The sequence below is a fragment of the Quercus suber genome, unplaced genomic scaffold (genome assembly GCF_002906115.3).
Source record: "Quercus suber isolate HL8 unplaced genomic scaffold, Cork oak 2.0 scaffold_1038, whole genome shotgun sequence".
In the NCBI taxonomy this organism is placed as follows: domain Eukaryota; kingdom Viridiplantae; phylum Streptophyta; class Magnoliopsida; order Fagales; family Fagaceae; genus Quercus; species Quercus suber.
This window is the reverse complement of record NW_027070449.1, coordinates 75,902-99,708: the sequence shown is the minus strand read 5'-3', so window position 1 is coordinate 99,708 and position 23,807 is coordinate 75,902. Positions and strand designations below refer to the sequence as shown.

At 32.7% G+C, this 23,807-nt stretch overlaps 1 protein-coding gene across 8 annotated transcripts in view; it reads left to right on the top strand.

Annotated features, from left to right (window-relative positions):
• The window catches only part of LOC112029450 (probable disease resistance protein At4g27220), a 41,827-nt gene that overhangs the window by 12,301 nt on the left and 5,719 nt on the right, over positions 1-23,807 (top strand). For 2 of the 8 annotated variants that reach the window (XM_065769056.1, XM_065769051.1), the window contains exons 3-7: positions 1,341-1,498; positions 3,903-4,046; positions 9,358-11,051; positions 14,757-14,827; positions 20,282-23,097. In XM_065769056.1, the coding sequence (XP_065625128.1) occupies positions 20,296-23,097 (2,802 nt within the window). In that variant the 5' untranslated portion in view covers positions 1,341-1,498; positions 3,903-4,046; positions 9,358-11,051; positions 14,757-14,827; positions 20,282-20,295. Of the gene's footprint in view, positions 1-1,340; positions 1,499-3,902; positions 4,047-7,361; positions 7,764-9,357; positions 11,052-14,756; positions 14,828-20,281; positions 23,098-23,807 lie in introns of all 8 variants that reach the window. The other 6 variants (XM_065769054.1, XM_065769053.1, XM_024062133.2 and 3 more) reach the window with 6 other exon arrangements.

The window sequence follows — 23,807 nt, the reverse complement described above, 5'->3', positions numbered from 1 at the left end:
GATGTAAGCGAGGATTAAATCCAAGAGTTTTTATTCAACTATCGGAGATTTTACAAGTTGAGCTAATTGAAACACACGAAATTTTTTTAATCTTAAACCTTAGAAAAAGTCCATTTAGATCTTAACAATTTTGAAATAAATCAATCAAATGAGAGATTAATGAATAAATGATTGTTTGGCTGTATACATTGAAAGAAATGTAGCTCGTAGGATTGATAACGAAAATATCATGCAACGATTTCAAAATATAAAACATTATAGAAAACAATTGTAAAACTTTATGTATTTCAGTTTTTGTTTTTTGAATTTTTTGTGATGTCGATATATTTAAGTTCTTTTTTGTTTTAATTCTTGTATAGTTTATGTTTCTTATAGATCTTCCTAAAAAATAATCTTGGAGCTGCCAATATATGCGTGTGTGTGTGTGTGTGTGTGAGAGAGAGAGAGAGAGAGAGAGAGAGAGAGAAGAGAAACCAGGTAGTTCCACTGAATGATAAAGTTATAATATTGTGCAATTTTTTTCGTAAAAAATGAAACTTAATTAACTTTTTTCCCCTTGAATGAAAGTGGTTAATCATGTATATCATTTGTAAGTTGTAACCGTGTCCAAGATATAAAAACAGGAGTTAGGACTTAAGATACCAAACGGCATGAGAATTTACTATTGTCTATTGCCCGGAGCGTAATTTCCTATTAGATTTGAAAGTTATGTTGATTTAGCAGCTTCTTAATAAAATTCAAAGCATTTTTTTTTTCTAAAAAAAAAAAAGATTTGAAATTATATTTATCCCAAAAAATAAAAAAAATACTAACTCAATTTTGAGAATTATTATTTTCATACTAATTTTATTGTTATTATTAGATCAACTTCTGTTATATGATGGTTCAGATAAAGGATATATTTTCTTCTAAAAAAGAAAAAGATAAAGGATATATTTATGATAATAAACACTGCAAAGTACAAGAACAAAATCTAGAGTGAAAATAATGCCGCCACATAGATATAACTATATAACTATATATATATTTTGTTTTATAGACAGCCACAATTATTTATATTCCATATAGTATGCTATATTAGTAAATGCCTCCGCGCAGAAGCCTCATTTTGGACGGGCGGTTGCACCCACACTCCTGCCAAGTGCCAATCATCTTATATGCGCTAAAAATGTATTGCATCAAACCTTATTACAACCTGCCGTATATTCCTTCTAAAAAAAAAAAAAAAATCTCTTAACTTGTAATGTGAAGGAGAGAGGTACTTCCTTCTAGTTTCTTACTTTTATATTTTTCTTCGCTTATGCTATCATTTCATTCCTCAATTTTATTTTTTGTTGCAGTTTGTTTGCTCTGTTTTACTTATCAAGACTTGTAAAACGAAGGGAAAAGAAGAAGGTATCGCTGACGGTTCACGATTACTTCTACTCAGCACATAGACCTGTCGGAATGGAAAACAAAACAACCTGTGCTGGAATACTTTGATATCTTAAAGAGAGAGGTACCTTCTTTTTTTCGTTTTTCTCATTCGTCCTTTGGTATGGTTCTTGCTTAATTTGTTGTGGTTTAATCCCTTTTTTTTGGCTGTGTAATTGTGGTTCTAATAACTATTCCTAGTTTGGTGCTTAATTATAGTTACAATAGTTACCCTTAAAAGGAAAACTAGCATGAGCCCGAAGTATATGCTTCTACAATTCTATATACACTAAAAGATTTGTAGATCATTTTCCTAAAAAAAATAAAAAGTTATATTGTAGATCATATATTTTGCTATCGCATTTTAATATTAAGAAAAAAAAAACTCTTTTTACTGTAATGATAATTTCATCTAATTTTTTGTTAGCACTTATTTTAAATTTTTTATCATATGGTTTGAAGAAGATTCTTTGATCCTAATTAAATTGTATATACTTAAAATTTGGTCAATAACAAATATTTATCATTTTTTTGGGTACTAAAATGAAACTTATCAGATACCACATAGTGCATCTAGTATATTACATAGTCCATAAAATGCCATACGTTATCCCAAGTAGGGCTATCCATGGGTCGGGCCAGGTCGTATTTGTGCCCAACCCAGACTTGACCAGAAAACTTTGGGTGGATGGTAGTCACTAAGGAAAATTTTATTTTGGTTTGACATTATTTGAGAGAAGAGCCACTCTTTGAAACTCATGTTTTTGAAACATGATTTCAAGTATTGAAATATCAAATTTTAGACTAAAATGTTGTTTTCAAAACAAGATTATTAAAATTGTGTTTTGTTTGCACGACTTCATTATAAACACATTGTACATTAAAATTGTGTTTTAAAAACCTGATTTCAGTGCAAAATTTGTAATTTCCATACTTCAAAGAGGCTATTCTTTTTTCTTTTTGATGCTATGGAATCACCTCATGATTTGGAAAGGATTAGGAAGATAAATAGATTTCAAACCTACCAAGGTCTAGGCAAAGTCACTTGAATATCAGATAAAGAGGGTTTGCATATGTCGTCAAGTAAGTAAAAAATATATTGTAATTAGAGTTGTAAATGATTTGAGTATTAAAACTTTGGGATTGTCCTTTTAGTTTTAATACAAACAAGAGTTAAGCTCGAGTTCATCAAGAAACTAAATTCATGTTCAATTTTGGTTAATTTTATTGTCGAATAAACTCTAACTTGTTCACAAGCTATTTGACTTATATGTTTATTTTATATATAGTAATTGCTATGGCTAAACTTTTTATACAGTCACAAATTTATACTACCAATTAGTAAATAAATTATTATTGAAATTATGTTATTTGAATCACTTAGATAAAATGATTTTCATTTCTAAACTTTTAAACTAGATTTATTAGCATTGTATCATTAAAAATGACTATTTATATTATCAATAAATTATAAATACTACTTTGATATCTTAGCTAGGAATTTATTTACAAACTTACACAAATATATCTCAAATTTATACTAATATATTTTTATATATGTGTGTGTAAATATATATATATATATTAAATTTAAATCTATGTTTTATGTTTTTTTTTTTTTTTAAAGAGTTTTGTTTACAAATCTATAATCTATATAAAATTGAAGATGTTTGACTTTTGATTGACCTTATAATATTATGCAACATAAGCTTTTGAATTCTCATAATTTTATAATTGATATATATACATATAGTGAAATATATAATTTTGGTATATTATATTTTCTTTAAATAGTGAAATATATAATTTCATATATATACATAAAGATTAAATTCTATAAAAATATGATGTAAAATCCAAGTTTTATATAGCCAATCCCAACATGTTACATCATTATATTACATATTATAGAATAGGTACAACTATACCTAGACAATTTTAATATCCATTTGAAAATCTAACTTAATTATAAGTTTATTGAGATGTTATTATGTGTGGTAGGATGTATTCAATTTTAAGTAAATATTTAATGTGACAATCTCTTATTAAATAGTATAAAATATGAATTTTATACCGCATCCTTACTAAATTCAACTCACTTTATTTTGCAACGCTCAAAGTACCAACAATGAACTTGCTCATTTCACATATAAATTTACGCGTAAACATGTTTACAACATAAATTACAGCCTAGCATCAACTTAGAAGAAGTTGCCAAGAGTTTTCTGTTTTCACTGATCAACGAAACCGGTATGAATGTGATGGCTCATATTTTCTTAGGGGGTCATATCTTTAGTTTTTAGGTCAAAAGTCATATTATTACCTTTGCTTTCTTTCTGGATTTTCATTGTGGTGGGATCCGGTGGTCAAATCAATTTTCTTTTGTCCCTGCCCTTCTTTTTTTTTTTTTGATTGCTTAGGCTTTTTACTGTTTCTTTTGAGTAATTTATTGATGGATTGTTTACACCTTCTCCACCATGAATTTTCAGGGTTGACTTGTCTTGAATCTTACTATTCTATGATTCATTCTTCACGCTCTACGTTTCATTGCCCAACTTTGATCTGGCTCTTTGTATTCGAGTCTAGTAACTGTTCATTCGCTTTGCACTCTTAAATCAGAGGAGTAAATAGAGGTACCTGCTTCTTCTGTCCACCTTTGCTTTGCTTTACAAATTTATTGTTGTGACCGGATCATCTATTTGTTCATTATTATAATGAAGTTTTTTTTTTTTTTGAGAAACTATAATGAAGTTGAATTTAACTTGGTACGATATATGGTATTATAAAACTGAATAATTCATCTTTTGTGATGCTTTTATTGGATATAGTTAATTGGTTGCAGAAACAACAAAAGGAACTTAAGACCTTTTATGATATAGCACAAGTTCCAATGATAAAAAAATAAATTTATTTGGATTTTCTGATTTTAAATATAGCAATTTTAATGTTGCCTTAAGAGCATCCACATCCCAATTCTATATCCCATCTTATTTTACCCTCTCAAAAATCTACTTTTTCAATTATACCATACTATTTACAATATCTCCAACATCCCAAAACTCTATTTTTCTCTTCTACTCATTAAAATAATATATCTACGTAATAAAATATATTTTTTTCTTTTTTTAGTTTTTCTCAATTTTCTACAGTTATTTTACTTTTCACCTTCTTCCAGCCTCCTCCTCCTCCAATCCATCATCCGTATCAACTCAACTCCTCCATCATCCCAGATCGGCGAAACAGAAAAAAAAACAAAAAAAAATAAAAAAAAAAAAAAAAAAAAATCCCAGGCAGCAAACCCACGCCGCCACCCACTGACCCAAAACCCACTCCGACGGAGCCACGGACACCCACCCCACCGTCGGCCCACCATCCACAGCACCATCAACACCAACACGGCACAACCAATTCTAGCCAAATCAAAATCAAAATTAAAATCCAAAATCCAAAATTCGAAATCAAACCCATCTGTTCTCACCAAACCCAAACTCATCTGTTCTCACCGGCAGCGATGGCGAGAGAGAGAGGGTCGCCGTCTCTGTTCATCCCAAACCCGTCATCATCATCACCATCTTCGACCCAAACGCCAAACAGCACCCAAACGCCACCCAAACGTCGGAAACCCACGACCTCCACGCCTCCACCGTAGCTTTTCTGATCAAGCCTCCACGCCGTTGCCTCCATTCCGTTGAAGAAGAGAGAGCAGGAAGAAGAGAACGCAGAAAGAAAGAGAGAGAAGAAAGAGAAACAATGAGAGGAGTGAGAAATTTTCAGTTAAAATAAGAGAGGAGAGAGAGATGATGATATTAAAATATTATTATTTTTTATAACATTTAGCTACAGTACCATCTTACATTTGAGATGGTACTGTAGCTAAATCTCAAAATTTTTTTGGCATATGCCATATAGCCTTCCCACTGCTGATTGATTTGTGGCTCCTAATGTTAAATAACCTTTGCATTTGGCATTTACAATGCCTGATGCTGATGCTCTAACAGATTTTTTTTTTTTCCTATTACTTTGTGTTTTGATGATTTCGTTGAAGTAAGTTGTTTTTATTGTTGTGCATACATGAATGGAGAGGCAGTTGAAAAGGCAGGTCGATAGTTCTACTTTTACTAATATACAAAGAGGGATGCTACGTCTACAATATTTTTACAACAAATCACAGGTGGTTAATTGTTATTGGTTCAAATTTGAAACTAACACTAAGATTAATTTTTTGCCCCAACAATAACAATCAGTAACAATCTGCCACTTAGAATTTGTTGTAAAAATGTTGTAGACATATCATTTCTCATATACAAAAACAAAGTTTAGGGCTTAAGTTTATTTTTAGGATGCACAAGTTCTGCTAAAATTCCCCAATTGAATTTTTTTAATTTCCTCCAATTTTATTTAGATATAAGATATGTGTATTTTAAAATCAAATAAATGGCGACTCATGTTTTATATCATACTAAAAATAGGAGAGACTTAAATAATTCAGACTCCTTGCCGGTTAAAATATAAAATTAATTGAATAGTTTGACTGCATATTTTCTTTCATAATGAAAGGATGGACTCAAAATATAGGTTCAAACGGTGAGCTATTCCACATATAATTATAAATATTTATTATGTAAAAAAAAAAGTAAATATAATATAAACTGCATTGATATGTGAATAAATAAAAATCAAGATACAGAAATTATAGACTTGAAGAAAATAGAATGGAAAAACTCGTTTGTGATCAAGGGCAGTGTTTAATTTTAACTTCAACTGTACATGCTTAAAGATAAAATTATCGCGGTGTTTAATTTTAACTCTAACCGTACATGCTTAAAGATAAATTTCATTCGTTTACTGTGGTGTTTTGAATCTCTTGGACACACATCCAAGTCCAGCTTAACTAGCTTGCGCACGTGTGTGAGTAAGCCCCACTTAAGTTGGTTCTCCCTTCCACAAAAGTAGGGGGCCCCATGGGGCCAACCACATGTCCAACATCAGGGTATACAAACCCATAAAATTGAATAATACTGGTGTCACAACTAGTGGCACATGAACTTGTCATCATCTCTCCATGAACCACAAATCGCCATATGGGTGAGTTGTGCCACAAGTTGTTGCACTAACCTTTTTCCATACAATTTTACAATCTTTCCAACATTGGACGATACATTTTCACTGTGTTTAGAGTCTATTTGGAAACAGTATTTAGCTGAAATTGAAATTTTTTTAGTGAAAGTGTAGATAAAGCTAAAAAGTAACTAAAAGAGTACAGGGAGACCTATGAATAGTACTAAAAAGTGCAATGAGATCTATAAATAATAGCAAAAATAAGTTAAATGGTAAAAAAACTAGTTTTTTAAGTCAATGTCCGACACAACCTTACTCATGTATAAGTAGGCACCTTTTTTTTTTTCCCTCAAAAAAGAAAAAGTAGGCACTTTTATATTCTAAATTAAAAAGTGGGTACTTTTGGATCAATTTTTATTCACTTCTCTTCAAAGAGGAGAACACCACTTGATTCCGATCCACCTCAAGGACACATGGATCTCACCTTTTTTTTTTTGGCTCTAAGATAGCCAACTATCCACTTCTTGAACCATATTATCTTAAAATTGACTTATTTATTAATCATGTTAAAATCAAGCTTACCCATTTGACACAAACTTGTAAAAATAGTAACTGTAGGGTCAGTTTTTGTAGCCCAAGCCCAAAAGGTTTGGATTATGAGCCCAATAAACCCAAAACAATGAATTTGTAAAAAGTGGGTGAAAGAGCTGGGCTGGTTGTGAATTAAACAATAGTTAACAATGGTGTTAATGGATGAACTAACGTAGAAACACATTTGAAAATTAAACAAATGAATGTTCGAAGAGGTGTATTATGGAATGAAAGGTGATTACAACTCTTACAGTTACAGTAAAATTGTTCTCTTTTTCTTTTTTCTTTTCCCTTATCAGAGGCTTCTTCACTTTATATAGCATCCTTCCCTATCATCTTCATCGTCCACTTGTTCTTCATCTAAGCATCCACTTGAGTACATGTCCCGTCAGGTATCTTCTTTAGCTCTCTGTGAGTGGTGGTAGCTGAGATTATACTGTTCAATGGTCTTCTCCACATTAATGCGGCCAGAAAAGCAGCTGCAGTGCATTTAATATGGTGGTTGCAACTTGTTTTCTAGATATTTTTTTGTTCCTATCATCTCCATATGTGCCTGAAGCTTATCCTTATCATTGGAATCGTTAGAAAGATTACTTGAACCTCCCACGTATCTGCTTGATCAAGACTCTTTGCATCCGAGGAGAATGACCTCTTCGGACCAATGGTGATCTCTTTGGACTATACTCCTCCCTCATTTTCAGGTATCTCTCTTCCACATGGGCTCCTTCTCAACCGCTTTCTTCTTTTCGGACACACAGTAATCTTCAAATAGGGCCCTAGGCCTAATACATAAGGTTGGGCTTTTACCCCCCACAGTAACGAATTTGCGGGTCATGTCTAATATTGCCATCTAACTTACAGTTGACAAACTATTACATATCTTATGGATACTATAACTATGTACTGTGTTGGATTTATTTTTATTTACGATAATAAAATTATCAAAATCAATATATGTTAGTTTCATATTCTACTTTTTATATCAAACATCAATAATAAATTCATATTATTATAATATTAAAGTTTTTCTTAATTTTATTAAGATTTTTCTATAATTTGGATGATCATTTTAATTTCACATATAATACGTATGTATGTATTAATTATATATGATAGATTTTACATAAGAGAAAATTAACTTATTTAAATTAGAGTAATAGGACACAATAATAATTGTTTATTTGTTATTTTTCTTGAAAATTAACAAATTATACATGTTTCCTTATGTAAAATAACTCACTAACCCACGTGATATTGAACTTATGACTTGATGCCACCACTAGAGATGAAATGCCATTGGTGTTACAACCCATTAGCACTAATTATATATATATATATATATATAAAATTATGAATAACATAGTTATGTTACTAAATAGGGATATAATAAATGAAATAGTTGCGGGGTTCGATCTGGTAAGGTCTCTTGTTATCTAATAAGAAATTTGGAGTTCAAACCCTACTTACACAAAATCTAATTAATTTGTGTGTTAGATTCGATAATAAAGAGCTATTATTAATTTGTAAGTTTCTTGTAGTAAAACTGGTAGTACTTTTAACATTTTTCATATTGGATCTATAAAAAAAAAGGTAAATTACAAAGTACACCTCTAAATATGGTTTTCATATGTCAAGTAAGTCAAAAGTCTATTGTAATCAGGTTGTAAATGAGTTGAGTATTAAAAATTTAGGATTGTCCATTTAGTTTTATTTCAAATAAAAGTCATGCTTGTGTTCATCAAAAAACTAGATTACAAGTTCTTGTTTGGTTCATCTTATATTAGAATACGCTCCAACTTGCTTACAAGCTACTTTACCCATATTGAAAATTTATTTACAAACTTACACAATTACATATTTAATTTATTTAATACTTTTTTATACATGCACAATTGCGTAGACATGTTTACCACATAAATTACAGCCTAGCATGAACTTAGAAGAATTTGCATGCCAAGAGTTGTCTGTTTTCACTGATTAACGAAACCGGCCGGTGTGAACGTGATGGCTCATATTTTCTTGAGTGGGGAGGTCACTTCTCTAGTTTTTAGGTCAAAAGTAATAAATTACAGCCTAGCATCAACTTAGAAGAATTTGCCAAGAGTTTTTAGTTTTCTGTTTTTCTGGATTTTAATTTCATTGTGGTGGGATCCGGTTGGTCACATCATTTTTCTTTTGTCTGTGCCTTTTTTATTTTGATTGATTGCTTGTGCTTTTTATATATTGTTTCTTTTTAGTAACTTATTGATGGGTTGTTTCCACGCACTTTCCACCTTCTCCACCATGAATTTTCAGTGTTGACCTGTCTTCCATCTTGCATGATTCATGCTTCATGCTCTACGTTCTGCCTACTTCCTTACCCTTCACATGTTATCAAGATCAAGGCAGTGTATGTAAGCATGAAGATCAGAAGAAGTAGCAGATGTCCAAGAATATGTGAAGATGAAGCTGTTGTAGTTTAGCCTTTATATTTGTATCATTAGTAGAAAACGACTTGTAGCTTCTATTAGTTTCCATTGTAAGTGATAACACGTGAGAGCTGCACGTGAGAGAGTTTGTTATTCTGTTATTAGGCCTAACCGCTTCTGTTATTGAAGCTAAGTGATACTAACTGTATATAAGGCATAAGCTAAAGTTAATAAGATTAGTTTTCAGATTTTCCCAATTACATTTCTTCATATGGTATCAGAGCTCTCTAGAAACCGAAAATTCTAGGGTTCAACATTTGGGAATTTTCTTTCATCTTTGTCCGCCATTGTTGCTTCTATTCAAGCTTCTCATATCCTTTCAAAGTTTTCTTTCTCTTCAAATGGCAAACACAGCAACCGCAAACACTTCCACTGAATCATCATCTTCTTCGCAAGACTCATATCTTTTCAGTGATCCTCTGTTTTTACATCCTGGAGAAAATCCAGGTGCTGTTCTCACCTCTCAGCCTTTAATTGGAGAAGAAAACTACTCTGCTTGGGCAAGGTCAGTGAGGAAGTCTTTGATTGGCAAAAATAAACTTGGCTTTATAGATGGTTCCATTACCATCTCTTCTCCATTGTTGAATTCATCTACTGCAATTCAAGTGTGGATTCGTGCTGATAATATTGTTGGTACGTGGATCATTAACTCAGTGTCACCAAAGCTTCAAGGTAGTATTATATACAGGGATACTGCACTTGAAATTTGGACTGAGCTTCGGGATACATTCAGTCAAGGAAATGGCACCAAGATTTTCAACATCCAGAAACAAGTCGCTGAGACTCATCAGGGAGAGCAGTCACTCACTGAATATTTCACTCAGCTTAAAGTCTTGTGGGATCAGCTTCAGAATCTGAGTCCATTTCCTCAATGTACTTGTGGTCAGTGTGTATGCAACATCAATCAGAAATTGAAAGACCTTCAAGCCAAAGAAGCCACAATGAAATTCCTTATGGGAGTCAATGATGTGTTTTCTCAGGTTAGAACACAAATTCTCCTCATGGATCCATTGCCTTCTGTTAATAAGGCTCATTCTTTGTTTGTTCAAGAAGAAATGCAAAAATCAGTTACAAATTCTGTTAGAGTTGAGTCTACAATCTTGGCTACCAAGAGCTCAGGCAATAATTCAAGAGGAAAGGAAAGGCCATTATGTACCCACTGTGGAAAGCTAGGTCACACTGTGGATAAATGCTACAAACTCCATGGTTTTCCCCCGGGTTACAAATTCAAGAACAGAAATGTGATGGCTCATCAAGTTTCAACCCATGCAAATCAGTTTCAAGGTCATTGCTTGGCTCCAAATACTGATCACAATCATGCTACAAATCAGTTTCAAGGTTTTTGCTTGACTCCAAGTGCTGATCACAATCATGCACCAAATTTTGGCACTGCTCAAGCACCTACATTTACTCCTAATCAGTACCAGCAGCTTCTATCCTTAATTGGAATTCCTCACAATTCAACAGCTCAGGAACCTCACATGGTCAATGCTGTCTCTCTACCATCCAATGCTGTAGCAGGTAATGCTTCTCATTCACCACACTCAGTCTTTTCTGCTAAAGTTGTGAATAAAAGGGCTTTTGGTGTGGAAACTTGGGTTATAGATACTGGTGCTACAGATCATATAGTCTGTTCAGTGAATTTATTGACTTCATTTGCTGCAATTGCACACACTGTGGTTGAATTACCTAATGGGGAGACTGCTCTTGTGACTCATGTTGGTACAATTAAACTTTCCCCACATATTACCTTAACCAATGTCCTGTGTGTCCCTTCTTTTTCTTTCAACTTGATATCTGTCAGTGCTTTAACTCAATCTCAAACTCTTTGTGTTGTTTTTCTTTCAAATTACTGCTTTATACAGGCCCTTACCTCTTGGAACACGATTGGAATGGGCCAAATGCATGATGGACTCTATCTGTTACAAAGATCTAGCCTTTCCCAAGCTTCCAAGTCTCTTAATGATTTCTTCTTGCAAAATAAGCTCAGTTCTTTTACTGCTTTTTCATCTACTGTTTCTCATGCCAATTTGTATTCTCTATGGCATTCTAGATTAGGACACCCCTCGGACATAAAAGTTCATTCTTTAAGTCATCTTTATCCTTTCTTACAAAACTGTTGTACTAAAGACTGCCTTGTATGTCCTTTGGCCAAACAAAAGAGATTACCATTTCCTTTTGATAATAAAAGAGCTATTCATTCATTTGATCTTATTCACATGGATGTTTGGGGGCCATTTTCCATTCCTACTACTGCTGGTCATAAATACTTCCTTACAATTGTTGATGATACATCAAGGGCCACTTGGATTTTTCTCATGAAAACTAAATCTGAGGTCAGACCTTTGATTCTCTCTTTTTACAATATGATATACACTCAGTTTCAAACCAGAATTAAGGCCATTAGAACTGATAATGCTTTGGAGTTTAATATGCTTGATTTTTACAATTCCAAAGGCATCATTCATCAACAAAGCTGTGTTTACACTCCACAACAGAATTCAGTTGTGGAGAGAAAACATCAGCACATTCTAGCAACAGCTAGGGCCTTACAAATTCAGTCCAAACTTCCTCTTGTTTTCTGGGGAGATTGTGTGCTCACTGCTGTCTATTTGATTAATAGACTCCCCACTCCTCTTCTCCAAAATAAGTCCCCACATGAGGTGTTGTTCAATAAAATTCCTTCTTATTCTCACCTTAGGATTTTTGGCTGCCTCTGTTTTGCCACTAATGTCAACCCTCATAAGAATAAATTCACTCCTAGAGCTAGGAAGGCAGTTTTCTTAGGATATCCTTTTAACATCAGAGGCTACAAACTCTTTGACCTTCAATCCCATTCTATTTTCATCTCTAGAGATGTCATCTTTCATGAAACGGTTTTTCCTTTTGATTCTAATCATTCTATTACTCCTTCTGCCTTAATTCCTTTGCCCAGTTTTCCTTCTATTTCCCATATTCCTCTTGCTTCTGTTCCCTCTGTCAGTGCTGATTCTCTTCCCTCTGTCAGTGCTGATTCTTTCATCCAAATTCATCATGATCTTGACACAGATGACCAGGCTTTTCCTGATGCCTTTGATCATCTTACTACTGATGTTCTTGATCATGATATTCCTGCTGTTCCAAATGTGTATCATGATGCTCCTAGAAAGTCTAGTAGGGTCTCCAAACCTCCATCCTACCTTAAGGCTTATCATTGTAACCAAGTTTCCTCAGCATCCATTGCCAATCAGTTCCAATCAGGTACTTCACACCCTCTTTCTTCTTATCTCTCTTATGCTACCTTATCCCCTTCCTACAAATCCTTTTGTTGCTCAATTTGTACCAACACAGAACCACAGTTTTTTTCCCAAGCAGTGGTTGATCCTAAGTGGCAAGCTGCCATGGACACTGAAATTGCTGCCTTGGAGGCCAATAACACATGGACTGTCACTCCTTTGCCTCCTCATAAACATCCTATCGGGTGCAAATGGGTCTATAGGATTAAATATAAAGCTGATGGGTCTATTGAAAGATATAAAGCTAGGCTGGTTGCAAAGGGTTTCACTCAAAAGGAAGGATTGGATTACCTTGAAACCTTCAGTCCTGTTGCCAAAATGGTTTCTGTGAAGTGTGTGCTTGCTGTGGCTGCTGTGAAAGGCTGGTTCCTTAGCCAACTTGATGTTAACAATGCATTTCTTCATGGTGACTTACATGAAGAAGTGTACATGGCTCTTCCACCTGGTTTTCACAGCAAGGGGGAGCATGGTGAGCAACTTGTATGCAGACTGAACAAGTCTCTCTATGGCCTTAAACAAGCCTCAAGACAATGGTTCTCAAAGTTTTCAAGCACACTGATCCAGCTTGGGTTCATTCAGTCCAAGGCAGATTACTCACTCTTTACCAGGCAACAAGGAGATTCATTCATTGTTTTGTTAGTATATGTTGATGATGTGCTCATAGCCAGCAATGATAAGGAGCAGGTTGATCAGTTTAAGGTGATGCTGAATCAGAAATTTCAGTTAAAGGACTTGGGTGCATTAAGATATTTCCTTGGTTTGGAAGTAGCTAGGACAGAAAAAGGCATCTCCTTGTGTCAAAGGAAGTATGCTCTTGAGATCTTAGAAGATGCAGGGCTTCTTGGATGCAAACCCGTCAAAATTCCTATGGATCCAAATCTCAAACTCAGCAAAAATGAAGGTTTATTACTTGATGACCCAGGGCAGTATAGAAGGTTGGTGGGAAGGCTATTGTACTTAAGCATCACTAGACCAGATATTACATTTGCAGTTCACAAATTAAGCCAATTTATGGCTAAACCAAGAAAACCACACCTTGAAGCAGCACTGAAGATTCTGCAGTACTTGAAAAATGAACCTGGCAGAGGCATTTTCTTCTCAGCCAAATCAGAGTTGCATGTGAAAGGCTTTACAGATTCGGACTGGGCTTCATGTCCAGATACCAGAAAGTCAGTCACTGGATATTGTATATTCATTGGTGATTCCTTAGTTTCCTGGAAATCAAAGAAACAGTCTACTGTTTCCAGATCCTCTGCAGAAGCAGAATACAGGGCAATGGCAGTCTCCACTTGTGAAATAGTTTGGATTCTCTATTTGCTAAAGGATCTTCAGGTCAACCACAGTAGGGAAGCATTGCTATTCTGTGACAGTCAGGCAGCTCTCCACATAGGTACTAACCCTGTTTTCCATGAACGAACGAAGCATATAGAGATTGATTGCCATGTTGTAAGGAATAAAGTGTTGGAGAAGGTTGTCAAGCTGATTCATGTTAGAACTCAGTCCCAGTTAGCAGACCTGCTTACTAAAGCCTTGAGTCATAAACAGTTTTCAGAACTATTATCCAAGATGGGACTTATCAACATTTATCAACCTGAAGTCCATCTTGAGGGGGAGTATCAAGATCAAGGCAGTGTATGTAAGCATGAAGATCAGAAGAAGTAGCAGATGTCCAAGAATATGTGAAGATGAAGCTGTTGTAGTTTAGCCTTTATATTTGTATCATTAGTAGAAAACGACTTGTAGCTTCTATTAGTTTCCATTGTAAGTGATAACACGTGAGAGCTGCACGTGAGAGAGTTTGTTATTCTGTTATTAGGCCTAACCGCTTCTGTTATTGAAGCTAAGTGATACTAACTGTATATAAGGCATAAGCTAAAGTTAATAAGATTAGTTTTCAGATTTTCCCAATTACATTTCTTCATACATGTTTCATTGCCAAACTTGTTTGTAGGTCTTCGTATTCGAGTCTACTAGTGACTGTTCATTCGCTTTGCAATTCTTCAATCAGAGGAGTAAAGAGAGGTAGCTGCTTCTACGTACTGTCCATCTTTGCTTTGCTTTACAAACTTATTGTTGTGACCGGATCAACTAGTTCATTATTACTATCCAAATTTATATATATCTTAAAGTTGAAACTTGAAACATAGTATTTATTATAAGGTTGATAAATTATTAAAAATTCATTTATTGTCAATTAAGATATTAGTGAAAGTGTGCTTTTCATCAATAAATTTCTCTCTTTTTCTCTCTCAATTTGTTTTTCATTTTTTTTTTTGTATCCTTATTTTAGGTTGATAAATTTTTGCGTTAATTATAATTCTACTTTGAGCTGATGCGATTTAATTTTGTGTTTTAAGTTGTTACCTTTTTTTGTTCTCTTTGATTGTTAAATATTATCTTACGGTATTATACACAACATGACTTAGATAATTTGATATTTTTACTTGGATATTTTATTTTTACTCTTTTTTCTTCTTATCTTATTTTATTCAATAGTTAAATTTAGCCACCTCCTCCATATCGTTAAATTATGCAACACAGATCAAGAAAATGACTAGACACACACACCTGCTTTTCTTTACCATAGATTAGGAGAATCAAAATATTTGTGTGATAAAGGGCCATATAATTTATAATTTAGATAGCATTCTTGATTGTGTCTAGGCCTATAGATTGAGCAATTTGTATACTTAAATTAAAGGCTACTGTGAATAAACTTTTTGAATCAAGACTAAATGAATATGGACTACTATATATCATATAGATAAAAACCTTTACCATAGATTTATTAAATATTTTTTCCACAAATTTAAATCACACAAACTTAATAATTTATATTATGTGTTAGCATCATCTCTGCTTTTTCTTCTTTTTTTCAAAAATATTATGTATCATCTTTAAAGGATACCACAATATTGATCTTATGGGAAAAGTTACATAAAATATTGTAAAAAAAAAGTTTTATATTACAATCTACAAAAAATTCTTTTTAAATATTTAAACCTTTCTATTTTTTATACCACATATGTGTTTTACAGTTACCAAATGTGGTAACTTAGGGTATGTTTGGTAGAATGTAATAGACACTATAATGTAATAATTATTCTTATGGTTTAGCTATTCAATAATTTGGTTATGTTTTTATTACATGGAATAATCATTTTTTATGAATAACGATCATTTAAAAACTAAAAGGGTCGTAATAGCTATTTCTTAGTAGGTATATTAATTTCTAAAATTAATATATTTTCAAATAAACAAACTTTTCATATGCACATAACAATTATGAAAATAAAAATCATTAAAAAATAACTAATCTCTCTTTCAAATTTTAAAAAAAAATATTATTTTCTAGGAAATATAATTATATGAGTAAGATATTTCCTAAAATATATCTTAAAGTTGATTTAAAATGTTTTCATTTTATTATTTTTAGGATTCTATTACTGTGTTGTCACAAAACAAATGAATAGTAATCAGTATTACATTACACCATCTTGTATTCCTCATGATTCTAAAAAAAAAAAAAATCTTGTATTCCTCATGATATCTATTCCTATTCCTATGTAATTACCATTATAGTCTACCAAATGTGCCCTTGAGTATTAATATTCTTAAGTTGTTTCGGCAAAAAGAAAAAAATTAAAAGGTTATCAAAAAAAAAAAAAAAAGAGTTCATGTAAAGTTTTTTGCAAAATGAAATACCAATTTTGTAAGGCCACCAAACTTGATGATTTACAAAAGGTGGAACCACTTGCAAAAATATTTCCATAGTTATATAGTTCTAGCTAAAGCAATCTAGCATACTTTTAGTCTTCAAAAAACACATATCTACGAGTGGTTAAACGTTCATTTTAGATAGTTTTAACTTTTCATATAATTTTACCTTTACATATTCATCTACTTTATTTTAGATTTTTCTTAAAAATAAAAAATTTAATTTAGTTATATATAAGTAAACGATGAAATAATAATGATTCAAGAAGAATCAAAAATTTGTTTTAAAAGATCTACACATATTCATTTTGTGCAATTATAACTTTACATATAATTTTGCATTTATATATTCATCTACTTTAATTTAGATGTTTATAATTAAATAATGAAATCTATGAACAAGGTAATTAAAACAATCATATTTTTATTTTTCAAAAAGTCATCAATTTTTTTATTTTAAAAAAATGCTTTTTACATTTCCTTGGAAATTCATTTTAAAAAAAAAAAAACTTAGACATACCTCTAACCTAACCACTTCATACATTAAAAAAAATTTAAGGCTCATTATTACTTTGGTTAAGATATTATGAATGTCTTAATTAATTGAGATCAGACTAGAGAAATGCTTTTTATATTTCCTTGTAAATTTAGAAGAAAAATAAATAAATAAATAACCTTGGACATTCCACTAATCTAACTACATCTATTACTATTTAAGACATCCATGATATATATTTTTTTATTGATTACCATAAAAATCACAACTAACAAGGGAACATACAAAGTAATAAAGAATAAATGAAAGAAGAAAAAAAGAAATTAAATTAAATGTCAATTAGTAACCGTTAAATGGGAAATAAAGAGGGGGTTAAGTTAAGAGGAGAAAAAATAAATAAAGACGACCATCTAAAGAACATTAAAAACTCTACAGTGCAATAAAATCAACCATTACATTTGCTTAATTAAATCAATATTCAACAATTAAATATACTAATACAAAATTTAAACTTAAAACTAATCAAACTCCAACTAGGGAAATTATATTTCCTATCATAAGTATCATAACTAAAAATGAGATGTTCGCCAATAATAATAAAAATTATATAAGAAATAAAGTTGGAAAATTTTATAACAAGTTATTGGGTGGTGTAACATTGCTTAGAATTAGACCAGGTGCAACTTGATATTAACCAGTAAATATATGATAATGATAAGAAATGTTACAGATGAGATCATGACAAATATGATAACACTAATTAAAAAAATTACTTCTTATAAAATTTAGGGACCAAAATAATATTTTACCTAAAAAATTGTCACGCACAATATGCAAGTCTACAACTGGTTTCCTTAATTCCCAAGGATTTCTCCTATGATTTTATTCCTGATGCACAATTGTTCTTAATATTAATTATCTTCTTTAGTTTTAAATTTGTGCCTATTTTAGTTTTTTTTTTTTTTTTTAATTGTTCCTATTCTCCCTGCCCCCAAAAAGGAACAAAAGAAAACGACCCCTCTCCAACAAAAAAAAAGAAAGAAGTGATTTAGAAAAACAAAAATGAAAGAGGAAAAAAAACAATGAAGTTGAATTTAACTTGGTAGGATATATGATACTATAAAACTTTATAAGTTCTTCTTGAGTGATGCTTTGATTGGATATCAGATATGGTTAATTGGTTGCAAAAACAACGAAAGGGAACTTAGACTGTTAAAATATTAATTTTTTTTTCTTTTCCCATAAAAATTTTCTTTAAATAGATTATTAAGCATTTTTCTAAGTGCATCCGTTAAATTTCCCTTTTAAATATAACAATCTTAATATTGGCTTAAAAGATTTTTGTTTTCCCTTTTACTTTGTGTTTTAATGATTTTGTTGAAGTTAGTTGTTTTTATTTTTTTGCAAACATGAATGGAGAGGCAGCTGCCGACGTAAGTTGACGGAAGTACTTTTACTAATACACAAACAAAGTTCTGGGCTAAGTCCACGCCATCCCTAATGTCCCCTCCCTTGGTTCTTTCTAATTTTTATTTAGACCTAAGATACCTATTATTTACAACCCAAATAAATAACACCTGTCATATATCCAGAGAATTAGAGAATTATGTAGTGGATCACCTTCCTGTCAAAGTATAAAATTACTTGAATAGTAAAAGGTCTTTCTGGCTGTACATCCTCTTTCATTACAAAAGGATGGCTCAAAATTATGGGTTCAATCTATATACTATTATGCATATAACTGTAAATGTTTATTATTTGTGATGTTATAAAATATATATATATATATATATATAAACTAGGTTAATATGTGAATAAATAAAATCAAGAGACAAAACTTACAAACCCTGAAGAAAATACAATGGAAAAACTTATTTATGATTAGGTGCAGTGTTTATTTTGAATCTCTTGGACATTTCACTCTCAAGATATGGTCAGATCTTACATTCAAAAAAACCATTGCAATATCTGTTGTTCTTTTCCATAAAAAAATTCTAAAAATATTGTCTAACCGGCCTACACACACATCCAAGTCCAACCCAGCTTGCACGTGTGTGAGCAAGCCCATTTGAGTTGCTCCTCCACTCCTCCCTTCCACAAAAGTAGGGCGCCCCATGAGAACGATTATACCCAACGTCATGGTATATAAACCCATAAAAAGTTTATAATCTTTCCTATGTGGGACTGCGTTTTTACCTCTTTTGCTCATATTTATTAGGTATTTTATTATTCACTCTTTGACAATTTAGAGCAATTGACCACGTGATGTTATTCTTCTCAAGAAGGAGAACATGACTTGATTTAGATCCAACTCAAAGGACGAGAGTGGATCTCAAGTAACCTGTGTATTCACTAGAAAAAATAGTATATGTAGTACTTGCTTAATTGATAAATATAAATTCAAATCAGAAAATTTGTAGAAACTAACTTGCTTAATTTAATTAGAATTTGTTGAGAGAATATCAAACATAATTTAATCAAAATTTGTTTAGTGTTGGCTTGTTTTAACCAAAAAAAAAAAAAACCCAGTGAGTTTTAGTTAGTTTAAACTAAACATAATATTAAAAGTCAACAAAAAGTCAATGTAAGTTAGATCTAGGGTCAAATTGAAAATCATCTGGTTTTTCTTTCTTTTTTTTTTTTTTTTTTTTTTTTTTAAGTTTCATGAAAATTGATAAATTGATTTTTTTTTTTTTTATTTAGATGCTAATGTGGCATTTATTATTATTATTTTAGTAGCCATGACAGTGTCAATTGTACAAACTGTTTGCCACATAGATGATTTTGTTAATGAGCTGATGGTAAAGACTGCATTGATTGCAAATTAGAAATAATATTGATTAAATTAATTACTATCAAAATCTAAAGAACAAATTGACTCTAAACCCAAAATATAGGTACCAAAATTGGTACTTTTCGCCTCTTTTTTATAAGCCACTCTATTGTAATTTATTTGGCTTTATTGATAGCTGCGCTTTAAGTAATTAAAGGAGCTAAGTATATATGAACACCCAAACTTCATAATAGAAAATGCGAAATGGCCTTTTAGCCTTTCTTTCCCTCTACTTTCTCTATCCCGGTCTTGCCCTTTTTTTGGTTTTCTTCTTTCTTTGGTGCCCCTCCTTTGTCTTTAGGAAGTCCAGTTTTGTTGCTGTCAAAGAATGCTTCTCAGCACAAAGAAAAAGGAAACTTGTGTGTATTTTGTTAAGAGTATTGAACATACCTAATTAAACAAATTTCCAAATCCGTTTTCACGATTGCAGAAATCAAAACTGGAATGGAGATTCTAATTTCAATTGCTGCAAAAATTGCCGAGTACACAGTTGAACCAGTTGGACAGTGGCTATGTTATTCATTTCACTTCAGCACCAACATTGAGAATATGAAGAATAGGGTCATGGAGTTGAAGGCTGCTAGAGAAAGGGTGCAACATCGTGTTATTGAAGCTATAAACAATGTTGAAGAAATTGAAGTTGACGTTAACATGTGGTTGACAAAGGTAGATGACATTCTGAGAAAGGCCGAGGAAGTTCTTGATGATGAAGAGAAACCAAAAACAAGCTCTTCTAAAATGGCATGCCCGAATCTGAAGCTAAGGCATAAGCACAGTAAAAAGGCAAAGAAGATAGTGCAAGAGATTGATGAACTGAAAAATTGCAGATTTGACAAAGTTTCCTATCGTCCTGCTTCTAAGGGGTCAGTGACTACGACAAATATGGATTACGTTACGTTTGAGTCAAGAAGGTCGACTGTGGAGGAACTTATGGAGGCATTGGTTGATGCTAATATCAACATGATTGGGGTGTGGGGGATGGCTGGTGTGGGCAAAAGTACACTGATAAGAGAAGTTGCTATGAAAGTGAAGGAAAAAAAGTTATTTGATGAGGTGGCTATAGCAACTGTGACACATAAACCAGACTTATTACAAATTCAAGGAGAAATTGCAGACAAACTAGATCTAAAGCTTGATAAGGAAACTTTAAGCGGAAGAGCAGATCTTTTAAGCGAGAGGTTAGCAAAAGAGAAGATACTTGTTATCCTAGATGATGTATGGGAGAAACTTGATTTGAATGAAATAGGAATTCCTAATGACGGATGCAAAATAGTGGTAACATCTAGGAATAGAGATATATTATCTTCTGAGATGGGAGCCCAAAAGGATTTTGGGCTTGAAGTTCTACCCAAAGAGGAAGCATGGCGTTTATTTGAGAAGTTGTCAGGTGATTCTCTCAAAGAATCGAATTTGCGATCCAAAGCAATGGAGGTATCCATAGCGTGTGCAGGTCTACCTCTCGCACTTGTAACAGTTGCAAAGGCGTTAAAAAATAAGTATTTCTTCGAATGGGAGGATGCCCTACGGCAACTACGGCGGCCCTCACCTCGAAACCAGAAAAGAATGCAGGAAGTTATATATTCAGCAATAAAGTTGAGTTATAGTCATCTTGAAAGTCCAGAGCTCAAATCGTTCTTTTTGTTCTGTGCTCAAAATCAAGTTTTTTCTACCATTTATTATAAAGACTTGTTAAAAGAATGTTTTGGGCTGCATTTATTTCATGGCATTAGTACATTGGAAGAAGCAAGAAACAGAATATATACTCTGTTTCGTAGCCTCAAAGACTCTGGCTTATTGTTAGATGCTCCTGATACTGATGAGGATGTTGGTATGCATGATCTTACTCGTGATGTCGCCCTCTTAATTGCATATGAGACTCAAAATGTGTTAATGATGAGGGGCGAGGGTTTAGTAGAATGGCCAGATGAGGACGATATGAAAATGTGCACAGCAATCTTTGTTTATAATAGGGATATTCATGAACTTCCTGACAGGTTGGAATGTCCAGAACTAAAATGCTTAAATGTGTATGCCAAAGATAGAGGGGGTTCTTTTAAAATTTCAGACACATTGTTTAAAGGGATGAGAAAGCTAGAAGTTTTAGATTTGACTTATATGCGACTTTCATCACTTCCTTCCTCACTTAATCTACTCACAAACTTGCGAACATTGTGTCTGGATCAATGTGTGTTGGGAGACATAGCTTTGATTGGAGAGATAAAAAATTTAGAAATTCTTAGTCTTATTTACTCTGAATTTAAACAGTTGCCAAGAGAAATAGGGTTTTTGACTTATCTACGGATGTTGGATTTGAGCAATTGTGAGAAACTTCAAGTGATTCCAGCCAACGTCCTATCACGCTTGATACTATTGGAAGAGTTATATGTCGGCAACAGCTTCACTCAGTGGGAGGTTGGACCCAACAATGAAAGAGCTAGCCTTGCAGAGCTAAAGCATTTGTCACGATTGAGCACTTTAGAAGTACATATTCCAGATTCCAACATGATGCCAAAAGATTTGTTATTTGAGAAGTTGAGAAGATACAAAATATTTATAGGAGATGTGTGGGATTGGTCTGACAAACATGAAAACTCAAGAGTACTAAAACTCAAGCTGAATACATGCAATCAATTGGAGAGTGGGATCGAAATGTTGTTTAATGGAATAGAAGATCTGTGTTTGGACGAGTTAAATTTTGTTAAGAGTATTGTATATGAATTGGATATGAAAGGCTTCCAACAACTAAAGCGTCTCCATGTCCAAAACAATGCTGAGATTAAGTATATCATCCACTCAAGGGGGTTGGTTATTGATGATGTTGTATTTCCTGCCTTAGAGATATTTTCTCTCAAAAACATGATCAACTTGGAAGGAATATGTGATGCCCAACTTCCTTTGACATCCTTTCATGACATAAGAATTATGAAAGTGGAACGTTGTGAGAAACTGAAATTTGTCTTCTCGTCATCCATAGCTAAGGGTCTTTCACAACTTCAAGAACTGGAGATAAAAGAATGCAACATCATGCGAGCAATAGTTGTTAAAGAAGATGGTGAACTTGAAGATAGAGATGTGATATTGTTCCCTCAAATACGTCAATTGAAACTACAATGTCTTCCAAAGCTCGTGAGCTTCTTAAGCACACAGAATTCTATCATAACTGATGTTGGAGAAATCATTCACGAGGATGAGGTGGATTTTCAGGAGATCCCACGTACAGGCATGCAACCTCTCTTTAATGAAGAGGTAAGTCTATTTTGCTTATCCCCCTGTTTTGATTTTGCATTTTTTGCATTCGTAACATAGGAGTTAGGAGTCTTTGGCATCTCTACTTTTTGTCTTGATGAACCCTGTGTTAGGTTTTGTGGAGCCTAGTTTATGTTTGATTCAGTTGATGACTCGACCTGATCCAAATAATGTTGCTTGGTTTTTAATGGGATATTTTTTTGCCCATTTTGTAGCCCATTGTAAACTTGTGCGTAGGATATTTAGAAGCCGTTTTTGTGATTAGAGTTTCGGTTTGGTCTTGTCGTGTTTTAGTAAGAGAGAAAAAACATTGTAGCTGTATTTTGTATTTTTCCCTGATAATAGTGAAATCCCTGCAACTCCGTGGACGTAGGCAAATTGCCGAACCATGTAAATACTGTCTTGTGCGTGTGATTGTTTTTCTTTGACGTGAGTTTTCTCTATTTTTTTTTTCTTGTTTCTCACAGGTTGGAATTTCGGTTGAATTCCCAACACCCTACATTCGTAAAGTTTAGTTCTTTGGAAACCTAATAGTACCATATGTGGGAATTGTGGTAAACTATAAAATTTGATGCAAAAAAGCTAATAAATGTTTATCATGTCTTTCCAAAATTCTTTTCTTATAAATGACACCACCTTGCGTTTTATTTGCAAGAGTCATATATTTTTCTTTAATCTTTAATTATGTTAATTTTTTCGTTTGTGTTTTT